Source organism: Zalophus californianus, chromosome 15 (assembly GCF_009762305.2).
Source record: "Zalophus californianus isolate mZalCal1 chromosome 15, mZalCal1.pri.v2, whole genome shotgun sequence".
Classification (NCBI taxonomy): domain Eukaryota; kingdom Metazoa; phylum Chordata; class Mammalia; order Carnivora; family Otariidae; genus Zalophus; species Zalophus californianus.
Genome location: NC_045609.1, coordinates 34,457,448 through 34,472,223, shown reverse-complemented (window position 1 = coordinate 34,472,223; position 14,776 = coordinate 34,457,448). Strand labels below are relative to the sequence as shown.

Sequence of the window (14,776 nt, the reverse complement as noted above, 5' to 3'; positions counted from 1 at the left end):
AAAGAAGGCGAAGGCCCAGGCAGACTAGAGTAAAAAAGGAGTTTATATATTTATAAATGCCAAATAAATACCAGAGGCCACCCAATGCCCCCTCCCAGACAGGGCTGTCTCCCCCAACCCTAGGTTTCTAGGGTCTGAGACATCTTGGCCCCAAGCTACAGCCCAAGAGCGGCTGCCAGTCTGGGCTACCAGAGAACTGAGTGGGGATGATCTGTCCAGCCAAGATTCACTCCCTCTGTGTGAGGGGCCCCCATAGCCACAGGCCTGTGTCCCTGTATAGGACCCTAGAGGGGCCAGACTCATGGGGAGAAGGTGGTCATCTCGAGTGAGACCCGCTGCCACAGCTCCTTGGTCTGTTTGCTGCGCTTGAGGTTCTGCAGGATGTCGTTGAACTGCATCATGCCCATGGGTGTCAGGCAGAAGGCGCTGCGGGCACTGCGGATCGCATTCACAAAGTCGTCGTAGTCGGCAGGGGTCAGGTGAATCAAGCGGTGGTGGATGTACTGGAAGAGGATGAAACCACTAAGCACAGCACCAGGCCCGTCCTCCCCAGCATGCGGGGGAATTGGTTCCCTGCCTGCCCAGGAGGGACTCCCCACTCCTCCGTGCGTCCTAGGTTGTCACCTGCATGTATGCCTGCTGGCAGCGCTGCACCAGTTGGTGGAAGGCCGGGGCACGCAGGTGGTTGTGGGCATGAGCAGGGCTCAGCCGCTGCAGCGTCTCCATGACGATCTCCTGCAGCACAAACGGGCTCAGCACCCCCTTGGCTGCCCCCACACAGAACTGGTGCACGTAGTTCACTCCTGGGGGGCAGGGGGAGGGGCATGAGACGGGGGTGGCCACCTCTGCCCTAGGGACCCAACTCTCCTCTCTCAGCTCTGGCCTGGCAGAGAGCCGCCCTCCACCCCAGGAGCTGAGGTAACCCCCCACCCCCCGCGCACGCACACATACCCGACCAAGGCCTCAACTCTGAGCAAGAGCTAGGAAGGAGGTCTGGGATAGGAAGGTGGGGGAAGCGGGTGGGGGGCGGACAATGGTCCTGGGGAGGGGAGGTGTTACCCAGCTTTGCTGCCAGCCCCAGCAACCATTTGACATCATCAGTGTAGGGGGGGGGAGCGGGAGAAGTTGTTGGGGTGATCATTGTGTGCTCGGCGACCCAGCATCTCCAGTGCCAGCATTCCTGGGAGAAGAGGGCGGGCACATGGTGGGGCTACATCCTTTTCCTCCTCTACCCCAACCTGACCCCACAGTAAACAAATGAAGAGCTGTGGGGAGGGAGGGGTCACCGAAGAGCCTGTGGCACAACTGCAGGTGGGGGAACAGAAGGGGTCCTCCTCTCACCAACACGGTAGGCAGCGTGCAGGTGGTGTAGGCTGTGTGGGTTGACAGGCTGACTGTGTGTCTCCTCCTCGGGTGGTGGAAACCCCCCGCTCACCAGAGGGCTGGGCTGTGTAGTCAGGGCAGGCAACGAGGCACCCTGGATGGCTGGAAACGTGGATGCTGGATGAACACTGCTCACTGGGCAGGGCGGGGCAGGGAGGGGGGGAACGAAAGCCGTATGAGCAACTCACAGCCCACACAGGGACAGAGAGGGTTCCTCCCCCATCTCCCCTGCCCGGTGTACCTCCCCTCCATTCACCTGTTCCCTGTCCCCACAACTCACAGGCCACACTGGTGGGCAGTGGGAGCCCTGGCTCTGTGTGGTAGGGATGTACTGTGATGGGTGCCATGGAAGGGACGGGGAAAGACACAGCAGTGGCAGCAAGTGAGGGGGGAGTCACTGAGTAAGGGTACTGAGCCCCCAAGAAGGCAGGATGCACACCCTAAAGACAGGGAGAAGAGAAGGAAATGATACTAAGATGTGTCTCTCCCCCTTTGGCCCACAACTGGGTGTTCCTACATTGCTTAGTTGGCCTGGGTTCCCCAGACCTCCACCACCTCACCAGGACAGCCCTGTTGTTCTCCCAGAGTACCCCACTCCAACCCCACATGAGCTCCCAGTGTTCTTCCACATGCCCAGCCCCCTCCCCCGCCGACCCCCAGCAGAACACCGGTCTCACCTGTGGGTACGCAGAGCTGGGCACAGGGAAGACGGCAGGCCGGGGCATATGAGGCATTGGGTGGGCAGGGTGAGCTGGGTGGGTGAGGTACTGAGGGCTGCAGGGCAGGTGGGGCTGTAGAGCAGTGTAGGGGTGCAGGCCAGGGGAATGACCATGCCCCAGTCCTGGACCTGGATATAAACTAGACCCCACTGAGATGACTGGCACCACTGTGGCTGCTGCTGTCACTGCTGCCGCTGCCACTGTAACCGGCTCAGTCCCTGGGCCCCCCCTGCCCTCAGGCAGCCCCCGCCCAGCCTCCCCAGCTGCCCTGATCCCACCGGCACTACAGCTTGTAGCCCCTTCACGGGCTGTGGATGAGCCACCTGCTGTCTGCTCATAGAGCCAGAACCACTGGTGAGCAACCTCAAACAACACTTCGGGGTATACACCCCCACCCTTGGCCGCCTCTTCCACCGCCATGCAGGCCTTCTCCAGCATCAGGTTATCCTGGAAGGGAGGGGCACAGAGGGTTAAGGGGGAGGGGCTGTACTCAGGCATGGTTTTAAATGACACTCCAACGTGTCCCTCTGAGTTGGCCGGTTCCCAGGGAGGCATGAGAGGTCAGGGCCAATGCTCAGAGTCCGTGTCAGAGCAATGAATGCTTCACACAGATACTGAACAAACAGCTGCTGACCAGCACAAGACCCAGTTTATAGTCCCAGTTCCAGACTAACTTAGCCACTCCCTCCCATCCAATTCCACTATCTCCCCAAAGCCTGCCCTAAGGATTTCAGCCTGGTGATCACCTTGGTCCCTAAAGTATAGGCCTCCATTTCCTTATCTATAAAACAGGAATAAGAGTTACAAGGTAAAAGAAATGTGAAAGTGCATTAGTATGTCAAGTATCACCATATCAGGACCAACTGGATAATTTGTGAACTTCAGGATATGGGAATCAAGAGCCGGGCCGTTAGTTTTCCCCCATGCCTAGTGCCCCTGCCCAGATGCCTCAAAGCAGGTCCCCAGATTGCCGGTAGAAATACCTGCTCCTTGCACTGCACCAGGGCCCGCTGGATCTCATTGGGGTTCAATGCATGGGCATGAGGCAGGCAGCTCAGGGCTAGCTCCGCTGCTGCCCTCACCATATTGGAGTCTCGTGCCCGTGACGCCCTGTCAGCCAGGGATGCAACCTCAGGGGGTGTCAGGTGTCCATCCCAGCATTCTACCAGTATAGTCAGAGCTGCACTGCCAATCTCCATTGCCTGACCTTCAGGGAAAGGAGCAAAAATCAGAATGGGGTTAGTATGGGCACTGCTGGGGAGCAGGAATGGTGTCTTCTCTCCGATCAGTAATTCCACAAGGAGAAGACTCTCCACTCTATCAGTTAACCGCCCCCCTCCCAAACCCAAGTCAAGACACTGGGTTTACCTGTAATCCAGGAAACGTGGGAAGAATAAGTACGTGACAGCCAATTGGGAGAAACAAAGTTGTGCAGGCCAAGGGCATAAAGCCCAATCTCGAAGGCGCAAAGATGCAGGTTGCGGTGAGGACCCTGGTGGCCCCCTGAGGAAGATGGATGTGTGAAAATGGAAGTGCTGCTGTTGCCCCCTGCCTTGATCAGCACCGTCTTCGCCAACTCGAAGTAGAAGTGTGCAGCCGCCTCTGATGGCTGATTGGGTACATGGGGGGCATGACTCTCGGGACGGCGGCCCTTGTACCTGAAGGGGCGACGGGGTAGGGACGGGGATTGGGGTTTCTCTGAAATGGGTAGCCAGGTAGGTCGGGAGAGCCAAGGGCAAGTGGAGTCCCTGGGGGAACGACAGCTAGATGACACTAGGCGGGTGGCTCTGAGGGTGGGGCCAGATGAGAGGAGACGGGGACTTCTTCCACTGACCTGCCAACTTCAACGGTCTTTGCCCGGGCCCCTCCACTGGCACTGGCCCGGCGACTTCCACTGGACGACGAGGAGCCCAGAGAGTCCGAGGAAGAGCTGCTAATGCTGTCACTGTCCTGTCCTCGGCCCCAGGAGGTGGGGGCCCAGCCCCCTCGAAGTGGCCTCCGGCTTAAGGTGGGGGAGCTATCCGACGTGGTTTCAGGGGCACTGCTGTCGATGCTGGCCATGCCTAACCCAAGACAAATCAGTCCTCAGAAGCCGGAAGTTCCAGAGTTCAGACTTCAGGAATATCCTTCCCTCCGTATCATCCCACAGGCTGTCATACCTGTGTGTTTCTTCTTAGGCCGCCCTGGGGAGCCCCAGCCCCGGCCATTGTAGCCTCCACGACTGCCAAGTGCCAGGCGGCTGGGAACCTTCCCTTCTGGCCTTGGGGTCAAAGCTGCCTCAGATGGGAGACCCTCACAAGGAGAATGTGGGGAACTTTCTAGGTGGGGAAAACAGGACATTGGGATAAGCTCAGGAAAGGGGACCCCAACATGGTTCCATACCATTCATCCCCCCTGCCCAGTGCCCCCACCTCACCAGGCACATTCTTCTCTGTGAAGCCCTCAGTGGGGCCTGGCCCAGCCCCTGCCACACTCCCTGGCTGAGCAGGCCCTGCAGAGCCCGAGGTCAGCGGCTGCAGGGCCCCTGGGGCAGATGGGCCCCCATGCTTTGAGGGAGACCTCTGGCTGGCTGTGGCTGGGCGGCTGGATGAGTAGAACGAACTCAGTGTCTGGGGCTTATGCGTCTGGCTCTCTCGGTCCAACAGTTTGTCTAAGATCTGGAGAACAGAAGCAGTGACAAGATGCCCTTTATCTCCTGACTTCTATTTCTATTACCTTCCTCTCCCTTTGAAACAGCTTAATACCACCTCTTCGGGAAGCCTTCCCCAGTTACAACCATAGGAGAACCCTGCCCCAAGATAGGGGCTGGCTTACATATCTTGATATCCTAACAATCACAAGACTGAGGATATTGATATTCAGTAAATACTGAAATAAATGTACAACTGCCTTTATGCTCTCTGCTTCTCTTCTTCCACCCCCGGCCCAAGCACTCCTATGAGAACCACTGGTCATAGTCTTTTTTTTTTTAGCGGCGGTTTTTTTTAGTTTTGTTTTTCATTTTAGAGGGAGAGTATGCAAACAAGTACAGCAGGGAGGGGCAGAGGGAGAAGAGAGACTCCCAAGCAGACCCCACACCCAGCACAGACCCCGACAGGGAGTTCAGTCTCACGACCCTGAGATTATGACCTGCGCCGAAATCTAGAGTTGAACACCCAGCTGACCGAGCCACCCACTCCTCCCTCCCCCTAACTTGGTCTTATTCTTTATGAAGCGTCCCTAAGATTCTCCATTAATCTCCTATGAGCAGAACAGCCCTTTCCTCATTGTCCTGGAATCCTGGAGAAAGGTGGTAAAATTTGCTCCCTGCTTGTCAAAGTCCCAGTTCCTCAGTCCCTACCTTTTTGAGCTTGGCTTGGTCATCCTTGTAAGTGATCATTAGTGCTAGTGCCAGGTCACCCTTCTCCCGACGTGTGCCTTCACACAGCAGGGGATGCTCTGCCTCACTCACTGTTGTCTTCATACCTGTAAGAAGAAGGGTCTCACAGGGACTGAGAATGGCCATAACTCCCAAGACAGCAAAGGTGAACAGGCCAGGGCTGCTGAGCCACCAGCGTATGACATAAGGAGTTCTGGTCCAACCCACATCCCCTGTGGAAGGTCCCCATCGCCTACTACATCCAGCCTTAACTCTGGCCTGCTTTTTAAGACCTTTGTGACCTGGCCCACTCTACCTTCACAGCATAGCCATCACTTCAAGGAAGCGGGACTCCTCACTCTGATCAAGACTTAACTGCCCCTGTGTCTTTATCCATGGTCTTTTGAGCCCCCTATCAAAAACTGAGCTGATCTTTGAACCTACATTTCATATTCTACACCCTCCCTGAGTCCTCTTCCTAGATTTTTGTTTCGCGGCCCTTCTAACCCCCAACAGCCATAGCAAACATTTTGTTCCTAATTTCTTGGCTGTCTCACAGGCACTACCTCGGCTCATTCGTGTCATTCGGGCTATCCCACTACCCTACAGCCCCTTCAAAACGGGGCCATGTCTCACGCCCTTCATGGCCTGGGCCAGGCTTAGTTCACAGATGTGCTCAAGATAACGCTAGACTCACCTAAGGCAGCAACTGCTGCTTCAAATCCCAGCTCCTCATCCCCAGGCATCTCGTTGTTCCAGTTACGACTCGGAGGCCGCGAACCCGTGGGAGAAACCACTAGATAAAAGTTGGAATAAGTCAGCCAGACAGAAGCATGATGGGAAAGAACAAAATGTAGGGAACCCGAGGACACTTATCATTCCAGACCTCTCACGAAGCTGCCTGATGGGTCCTAAAGGCAATTCAGAGCCTTGGGGCTCTTGGTTTCTCCTTAGAGAAAACTACTCCTACCCAAGAGTCCTACTTGCTGTAGAGTCGTGCGCCATACCTGGAGCACAGAGAACGTCAAAGATGAAACTGGCCAACATGAGAGGCAAAACGGGCCGATAGTCACAGAGCGTCCCCTCCCGAAGCTCCTCTGCCCGGCACCGCATGGTACTCATCTCACTCGGACCCAGAGGAATCTTCTTGAGCAGGGCAGCCACCTCAGACTCCTGGTATGCCAGCTTCACCTATCAGTATAGGAAGGAGCTCAGACCTCTAATACTTCGATGGAGATCAAGCTGCAAGGCTCTGAAGAGAGGGCAGTACAAGGCTCAGACAGAAAGAACCTCTGACCTCCAAGGCCTTGGTAGAAGCTGGGGGCCGCTGTAGCTCCAAGGCAAACATGCCAACTCGGAAGGCCAGGTTGTGGTGCTCTGGACGCTCACTTAGCACTGTCAACAGGAAGGCTGCCTTGGTCAGGGTGTTGGTAGCCACCCAGGTCTGACGGCTCGTAGATACCTTGTTCTTCTTGCCCTAAAGAGGGAAGTACAAGGAGGCAGGCAGGTGAATCTGACTCGTCTTGGTGGAGTGAGGAGGAGGCTCTCGCTTGGGGTGCGGCACAGGAGAGGGTTAGGGCTAAGTGGGGAAGGAGGTAGGTGGGGGTCTCTCACCTTGGCAGGGGGCGGCTCTACCTTGAGGTCGGGTGGGTTGGCTAGCAGGTCCTGGGCAAGCTCCACGGTGAGGCGGGAGGCCTCACTGCTGTAGCCATGTGCATGCAGGGCCTCAGCACAGGCAAAGAGTACCTGGAGAGCACGTGGGCAGCGCACAGCTTGAAGCCCTAACTCCAACACCATACTCACTCATGCAGCAAACATCCCATGAGTACTTACTACATGCTAGGCCCTATACTGGTCTTGGGTAGACCACAGGAACTCACAGTCTGATCAGAGAAACAAACACACGAACACACAAACCAGTGTGAAGCCAGCTATCCCTGGGAAAGGTCAAGAGGGGAACAGGTGGGTAAGATACCTCACTGGGGCCTGGGGCAGAGAAGCAATCTCAGGGAAAACTTCCTCGAGGAAGTGATCTCTTAAGATATCTGAAACCTGAAGAAGGAACAGGAGCTGACCGGGTAAGGTGAGAGAAGAACATTCTAGGCAGAAAGGCCAATCTGTGCAAATGTAAGGATGCAAGAGAAAGCATGGCAAGCTAGAGGAATGGTTCAGCTGACCAGTAAAAAGAACAGAATAGCTACATGAGTCTGGAGAAGCAGACAAAGATCAGACCAAGTGGAGCCTCACAGGTCATGCCAAGGACCTTCGATTTTAAACTGGGGGCAGTGAGAAATACTGGAGACTTTTAAGTATCTGAGTCACACCATCAGACAGTTCAGGAAAATCAATATGGAAGCAGTGAAAAGACTGCAGGCAGGGAGGCCAATTAGGAGCCCACTACCGGATTCTAACAGCCTTGCTACAGTCCTGACACCCCCAACTAGAGCCAGCCGGCCCCGCTCCCAGCTGTGGCTAAGGAGCACCCTCCTCCTCACCTCCATGCGGCTCTCCTGTTCCAGTGGCTTCAGCCCGGCAAACAGGTCGTGCTCCTCCCCGGCCCCGCCCTCGGCCTTCTCTTCCTCGCCCCCAGCCCCATCCTGGGCATTCAGATAATATGCCTGGTAGTCATCATCCTCCTCTCCGACTGCGGTGGCTGCCTCTTTGGTTTTGGGGAGCCCACTGGCACTCTCATCTGTGGAAGGGAGGTCGTCCCGGGTACAGACCTCCCCAGGCAATAGGCCACAGGGGCCCGCAGAGCCTGTTGGAGGCTCGGGCCCTTCAGAGAAGTACACACCACCATCTTCTTCGTAAGTATCTGGGGGTTCAGGAAGGAAGGTGGAAGGACCTCGGGAGCCACCGGGAGGAGGGCAGGGTGGCGGGCTCTCAGGGAATCCACCAAAGGTGCTGGCCTCTGCACCCAGGGCCAGGCTGCTGTCATCCAGGCTCATCTCGGCCAGGTCTGGCTCCAGGGAGCTGTCTTCACTGCTCAGCCGCCGCTTGCTCCCACCGCCTGCTGAGCCCTTGCCCCCACTGCCAGCCCCACCCAGTGCCTTGGCTTTGCCCCCACCTGGACCCATCTTATGCAGAGCCTTATCTCCCCCCTCAGCAGAGAGGCGGCGGGGCCCCCGCTGCAACGAGGGGACCCCCTCACCCAATCCCTTGCGCTTGGCCCCAGGCTCCTTGGGCCGCACAGCGGGCTCAGAAGGAAGAGCTCGGGGCCGCTCCCGGGATTCCTCCAGGCCCCCAGATCGGCAGGCGCCGGGCCGAGGCGGCAGGGCCCGGGCCCAGCACAGCGCCAGCTTCCGGTCAGTGCCGCTGTAGGTGACACCGGGAAGTGGGTAGGCCTCTTCCCAGTTGAAGTAGCAGGCCTCCACCGCCGGCCGGAAGCCAGGGAAGAGCCGCTCCAGGGTCTTTTTGTGTTGTCCCCGCTTCACGTTCTCAATCACCTTCAGCTGCCACTGGCGTAGTTGCGCACACAGTTCCCGGCGGCTGTGGGAACAAAGTTGGGGAGGCTGCAGGGAGGCTACATTCCGCCCTGAGAAGGGATGGAAGGAGACAGAGCAGGCCTAAGCCCCAGGAGAGAGGCCCGCGGAAGAGCCTAGGGAAGCACTTCTTGAGCCAGCCCATACACATCACTCCGACACTCAGGTATTTGGCGAAGTGGGAGCTACTTAGGGGAGGGGAGGGAGAAAGCCTCTCAGAAAAAGGACTCCTAAGTCACTGGTAACCCTGCTGCTCAGCACCTGCCATCTCCCCAGGGCTAGAACAACAGCACATTTGTGTGTGTGCAGGACACGAGGGCCGGGTCTGTCCTGGGCTGGCCCAGCATCCGCGCTGTGGTGAGCCCGGGGAGGGACTCACCGCTGGGGGCTGAGTGCAGGGTCCAAAACAGCCAGCCTCCACAGCGTGACCATCTCGTCACACATGCTGGCACACGCGTGGGCTGCCACCTCTGACTGCCCATTGCTACGGCCCGTGTGCCCACTGGCACTGCTGTGTGAGGCGGACGTGCGCACGCTGTACCACCAACCTGTTATCTGCAAACAAAGAGAAAGATAGAGCAGCCCTCCGCAGCGCCCCTGTCAGCAAGAGGGGAATGAGGTCCAGGGAAGGAGAAAATGAGCCACGACGGGGCTAGCCAACTCTGGAGGGTTACCTGCTCATAGGTGAGGCACTGGTCGGTGAGGATTTCCAACAAGGGGGCAGCATTGCTGTCCCTCCGTTTGAACATCTCCCGCACAATGCTAAGCAGGTTCCAGACACCCTCTGGCTCGCGGCCCCTCAGAGGGCGCAGCAGACATGCCCATTCAGCAGCAGCTGGAGGCTCCGTGGAAGAGAGGTACATGGAGTTCACATCACTGTGAAGGCAGGGGAGTGGAAAATGCTCACCCTGAGATGGGGCCGCCTTCAACGGGTCAAAGTGCACCAGGGCTTTGACACAAAAGGGGTCCCGACCCAAAATACAGAGTGTAGGGGGAAAAGGATGTCCAGGACAAAAATTCTCGAAGCACGGGTATTCACAGAACAGAGGATCTGTCAACAGCCTAAGGGACACTCCCTCTGCCACAGACACAGGCATAAAGAGATCCAATTTACCTGAAGACCACAGGCGAGGGTCCACAGAACTTGTGCAGTGTCTTCTTGATGTTGTCGGTGAGTGTCGATTCATCCAAATACCAGGTACTCTGGTCAGAGGCGGAGGGCCCTGCTGTGGGGTCTGGGGGTGATAGGCAGTCAGTTACCTAGAGACAGGGACCTGGATTCGCCTGACAACAGCAAGCTTTGAGGAAGTGGTACTCTGCATGACCCGCTTTCTTCCTTCCTACTGCCCTTCCTTGTCTCCACACTCACCGGGGGCCCCACACACCGTATTGATGGCTGTTGACTGGGAAGAGAGGAGTTCATCCAGAAGACGCTGGGCTGTGGGGAGGATCTGACGGGGAAAGGGACAAAGGCATAGGTGACCCAAGGAGGCACTGGTCTAACGTGAAGACTTATATGGGGTCCCGGAGCTTGGAGTTTGAGGAGGGTCTGCCATCCTCACTCACCTGCTGAGGGAGCTCACTGATGAGGTACTGAGCAAACTTCTGCAGCTGGTCCCTCTGCAGCCGAGACAGGGATTCTGAGACGGGGGCACGCAGGCAGACTGCAGAAGCCTGAAGGGGACACAGAGAGTAATAGAACAAGCTGAGAAAAGGCTTGCTGACGCTGGAGCTGGGGAAAGACAGGCAGATTAAGGGAGGCGAGGGGGCTCACGTTGTGGCCAGGCATGCAGCAGAGAAGGGGGGGATGGAGCGTAGGATAGGGCCGGGATAAATTGGGAGGGCCTCACGTTGTGGATGCGGAAGAGACAGAGTGCCACGACGTGAGTGCACCATTTGGCCCCAGCCCCACAGGTGCAGCTGCAGGAAGTGACCCGACAGCGGTCAAACATCACAGCCACGTTGTAGGCCCCTTTGGGGGGGACCATCTGAGGTGGCACCACTGTAGCACTCAGGTGGAACCCTGGGGAGAAACATGGGTATGGTCAGGGAGAGCCATCAAGACATCACTCTCTGCCCGCACCCCTGGCCCTGCAGTTATTCTGACAACCTGCTCTAGCTTCTTGCAGTAGGTCCTTCGTTCCTAACAAAGGGGGTGGGAGGAGGGGGGGGGGTGCGCACAGGGCATGCAGGCACCCTTACCTATCTGCAGCGGGTCTTTCACAGCCCTCATGCGGAACAGCTGATCCCCTCGCTGAAACTCATCTGCACTGCCGTTGGCGAGGCATGAATACAGCCTGGTAGTGAAGAGGGCACAGGCACAGCTCAGCAAAGAGCCTTCTAGAGGCCCCGTCAGAGACCACAGTGCCCTGGGCACTCTCTCCCCACTGTCACTCCCTCTTGGGGAAAATCCCAGGCACTCTCCTCCCCTTGTCTTCTTCTCACCACAGCCCCAAATACAGTATCTCATTTGCTCTGTACGAAGCCCAGTACACAGTGTGGAATATCAGGACCCACTCCCCACCATCAGTCCTTTAGCCTCACCGGATATCCTCTTCATTCTCAGGGAAGCTCCAAAAAGCAATTCGGAGCTGTAGCTGCTCAGGCACTGGGGGATAAACTTTCTCCACCACTTCAAATGGGATATGAAATGCCACCTGCTTTGCTGATAGCTCCACCAATGGGATCACCAGTCCATCTTGGAAACAAATGTTTGGGTGAGGGTAAAGAGAAGGGGAAATGAAAAGGGCCATGATTACTTGGCACCAATGCCAGTGCCTAACTTCTTGGGCCCCACTTCACTATGAAAGGAAGGGGAGAGCTGGATAAAAAACCAAGGGACTCTCCTGTTAGGATACATTAACCCTTAAGACTCCCATCTGGGGGTGGGGAGCTAATCAACCGCAGCCCACAGCCCGCTACCTAAGGTCTAGAACAGAAGATACCAGGGATATCCCAGAAACTCCTGGCCAAACAGATGTGTTCCAGGATCCCAGCAGGTAACCCCTCTCACATGGCTCGGCATCTAATTTCCCTTATACCTAGCACTTTAGATTCATATTACGTTGTTAATGTCTCTCCTCTGACAGTCTCTTCTCTAATTGCTTTTTTACTCTCCCTTTTTCTCTAGATGACTCTAGACCTCTACCCAAGGAGTGAGGATGGGCCAGAGCCCAGAGCAGTTAAGAGAGCGGGCTCCGGTACAAGAGAGGCTGCATGTCCTTTGGCACACCTGAACCTTGGCTTCCTACAATGGAAGCCTGGGAAGATGGATGGGATGGGAGAAGATGCGTTATCCCAAGGGAACCTGTTATCACCTGGAGCAGGATGGAATTGCCACTCAAGCTTTCCTACACTGTTTTAATCAAAAAGTGGTGAAACACAATAGACTGCATACATATCTCCCCAAATTGCTAGTGAGATTAGAAGAAAGATCAGAAAATCATGGAGCTGAAAGAAACCTTTTTTAAAAAAGTTAATCTCCTTATTTTACAAGTGAGCAACTGAGGATAGCCCGGGATGGCAGGGGGCTTGGGGAAGGACATGCTTTCCTAGATCTTAAACCAATTCAGGAAGATATCAGTATGCTGAGAATGTCCACCAACATGACTTTGGTTACTTCCCTCAAAGTGAAGGAGCTCTAAGCCCCAAGACTACCCACACATGCAAATGTGAAAGAAGCAAAGAAACCATAGAAAACCCACAGTGAAACTGCCTATGATCTTTGTGGGCCTGTGGGTCTGTGTACACAGAACATATGCCACCTCTCCAAATGAAGTTGAACACTACCACTCCTACAAGTGACATGTGTACATTTCTCTCTGTCCCAGAGGGGTGCTAAAAATTTCTGTAGGGCAGTTTGGAAAACAGGACTCTTGGAATGGCCAGAGTAGAATCACAACCCCAACTGCTGAAAAAAGTCAGCTTGCACTGAGGACCAGGACAAAAACTGTGCCACGAGGAAGGCAGGGAAAGGATGTGGTGAGTCTCGAGCCTGTGGAGCTTCACTTATCATCACTCTCTCCTCAATCCCCTTTAATAAAAGGAAAATTCTTCACAGCATTAATCAGTTAATTCACTGAAAGACCCAAGGATGAAAAAAGCTTACAGCAAAAAAGCAGGAAGAGTGTTTCTTATGGAGACTCTAGAGCCAATTACCTACACTCTTCCCCGGGGCCCCAGATGATAGAAATCTAAGGCTCTAAACCAGTAGTCCCAGCCTCGGCTCCTGACAGATGTTCAATATGGCCCAGAACCAAGCCTCTGATGTGAATCTATGTAACTATGGAATCTCTTCTCACAGGTCAGTTCACCTCCACTTTCCTCTGGATGGAATCCCTTCTTGGTGTAGCCAGGATGAGATGGTCATCATCCTTAAGAGGAAGCTCCCAATGCACTCTGCAATAGGGCTGACACACCTCAAGTGGTCCCTTCTTCACAATCCGCCTCTTACCCACCTTCTCTTCTATTTTCTGGCTCGCCACGGGCTGAACTCGGTGAGTATTCCCAAGTCAGACGAGTTTTTTCTCCTACCCCATCTCTAAGGCAAATGAACCACAAAAGATCTACTTTCTGTCGCTAATCCTACCGAACCCAGGATTTCCCAGCCATCACTCCAACACACACACACACACACACACACACACACACACGCGCTGGTGTGGAGAAGCCAACCCCAGGAAGACTGGAAAAGCGAATCCAGAAGTCCGTTCTGGGCTTGGGACAGCTCGCGGTCCGGGACAGCTCCCGAGCAGGGACAGCTCCCCAGCAAGGCCTGAGCAGAGCCAGCCCGCTCCCTTCCCCCTCCGCTCACCCTCACCTCGCATTCTGGTACCGCCACTGCCACCTCCGCCACCGCCGCCAGTGGGGGAATTGGGCCCCGCGGACTGTTTGCGCCATCCCCGCCAGTTCTGGCAGAGGCTCTCGGCCTCGGAGATGAAGGAACAGAGCGAATCCTCCTCAAAGCGGTCCGAATCTTCGAATGAAAAGCGCTCTCCGTCCTCCCATTCCGCGAACATCAGCTCCATGGGGCCTGCACCCCCCGGGGCCGGGTCCCCCCCCGCGGATCCGGGGCCTGGGCCGCCGGCCGGGGGCTGAGGGGAGGCCCGGGGCCTGAGGGGCGAGCCGGGGCTGGGGGTGGCCGGGGCGCTCAGGGCGGCCGTGCCGGACGAGGATCTCAAGCCTGGAAGGGATCTGGAACCGGGCCTCGCCCAACTGCGAGGTGCGAACGGGGATCGTGGCCAGTATCAGAGACTCAGGGCCCGGACGAAGCGCTCGGCAGCCGGGGCCTCTCGGCGGCTGCGGCGCCGCCTCCCCCATCAGCTGATCTGAACTTCCGGCCGCGCCGGCCACCACCACTTCCGCCCTCACGCGCTTGGGAACCGGACCCGGTCCGGGCAGATGTAGAGGACCTGTTTGTTTAATTGCTGCATTTCCTGCCTTTTTTTCTCGAACCCACCCTCAGTTACTGTAAGAGGAAGCCAACCCCCAGAGGTATATGAAATGACTACAGATCCCAGCAATAACTCGGCGTCCATAATGTCCCCAAGGAATAAACAGCCGCCATGAATGCCGGGAATCGTAGGCTGTCAAGCGATAACACAGGAACTATTGGGTGGAGTTATTGTTTTAACTCCGGATAGGCCCTGGGACCGCATCACCTTCTGGGAGTTGTAGTCCAGAAGCCTGCATTCCATCAGCGTTGTTACAGGGTCTCACCAGGGAAGCACCGCGAAAAGAATGCACTTGATTTCAGGAAATGGTTGTACTGTTTTGTCAGTGGGTCCTTTGAGTTCAGATGTTTTAGCCTTTTTTTTGTGCTACGGACCCTTTGG

General features: G+C 56.1%; 1 protein-coding gene across 1 annotated transcript; it reads right to left on the bottom strand.

Annotated features, from left to right (window-relative positions):
- Positions 1-25: 25 nt before the first annotated feature.
- On the bottom strand, positions 26-14,461 carry ZSWIM8 (zinc finger SWIM-type containing 8). The gene is given in 27 exon segments (XM_027588867.2): positions 26-503; positions 625-803; positions 1,060-1,111; positions 1,113-1,180; positions 1,342-1,518; positions 1,664-1,823; positions 2,061-2,549; positions 3,086-3,309; positions 3,471-3,760; positions 3,937-4,165; positions 4,262-4,420; positions 4,519-4,759; positions 5,443-5,567; positions 6,158-6,256; positions 6,468-6,651; positions 6,758-6,937; positions 7,075-7,206; positions 7,956-8,949; positions 9,322-9,497; positions 9,617-9,818; positions 10,057-10,177; positions 10,312-10,393; positions 10,509-10,616; positions 10,793-10,965; positions 11,145-11,239; positions 11,487-11,640; positions 13,762-14,461. Coding segments are annotated over 27 exon segments (5,505 nt in total). The 5' UTR covers positions 13,970-14,461; the 3' UTR covers positions 26-299.
- Positions 14,462-14,776: the final 315 nt, after the last annotated feature.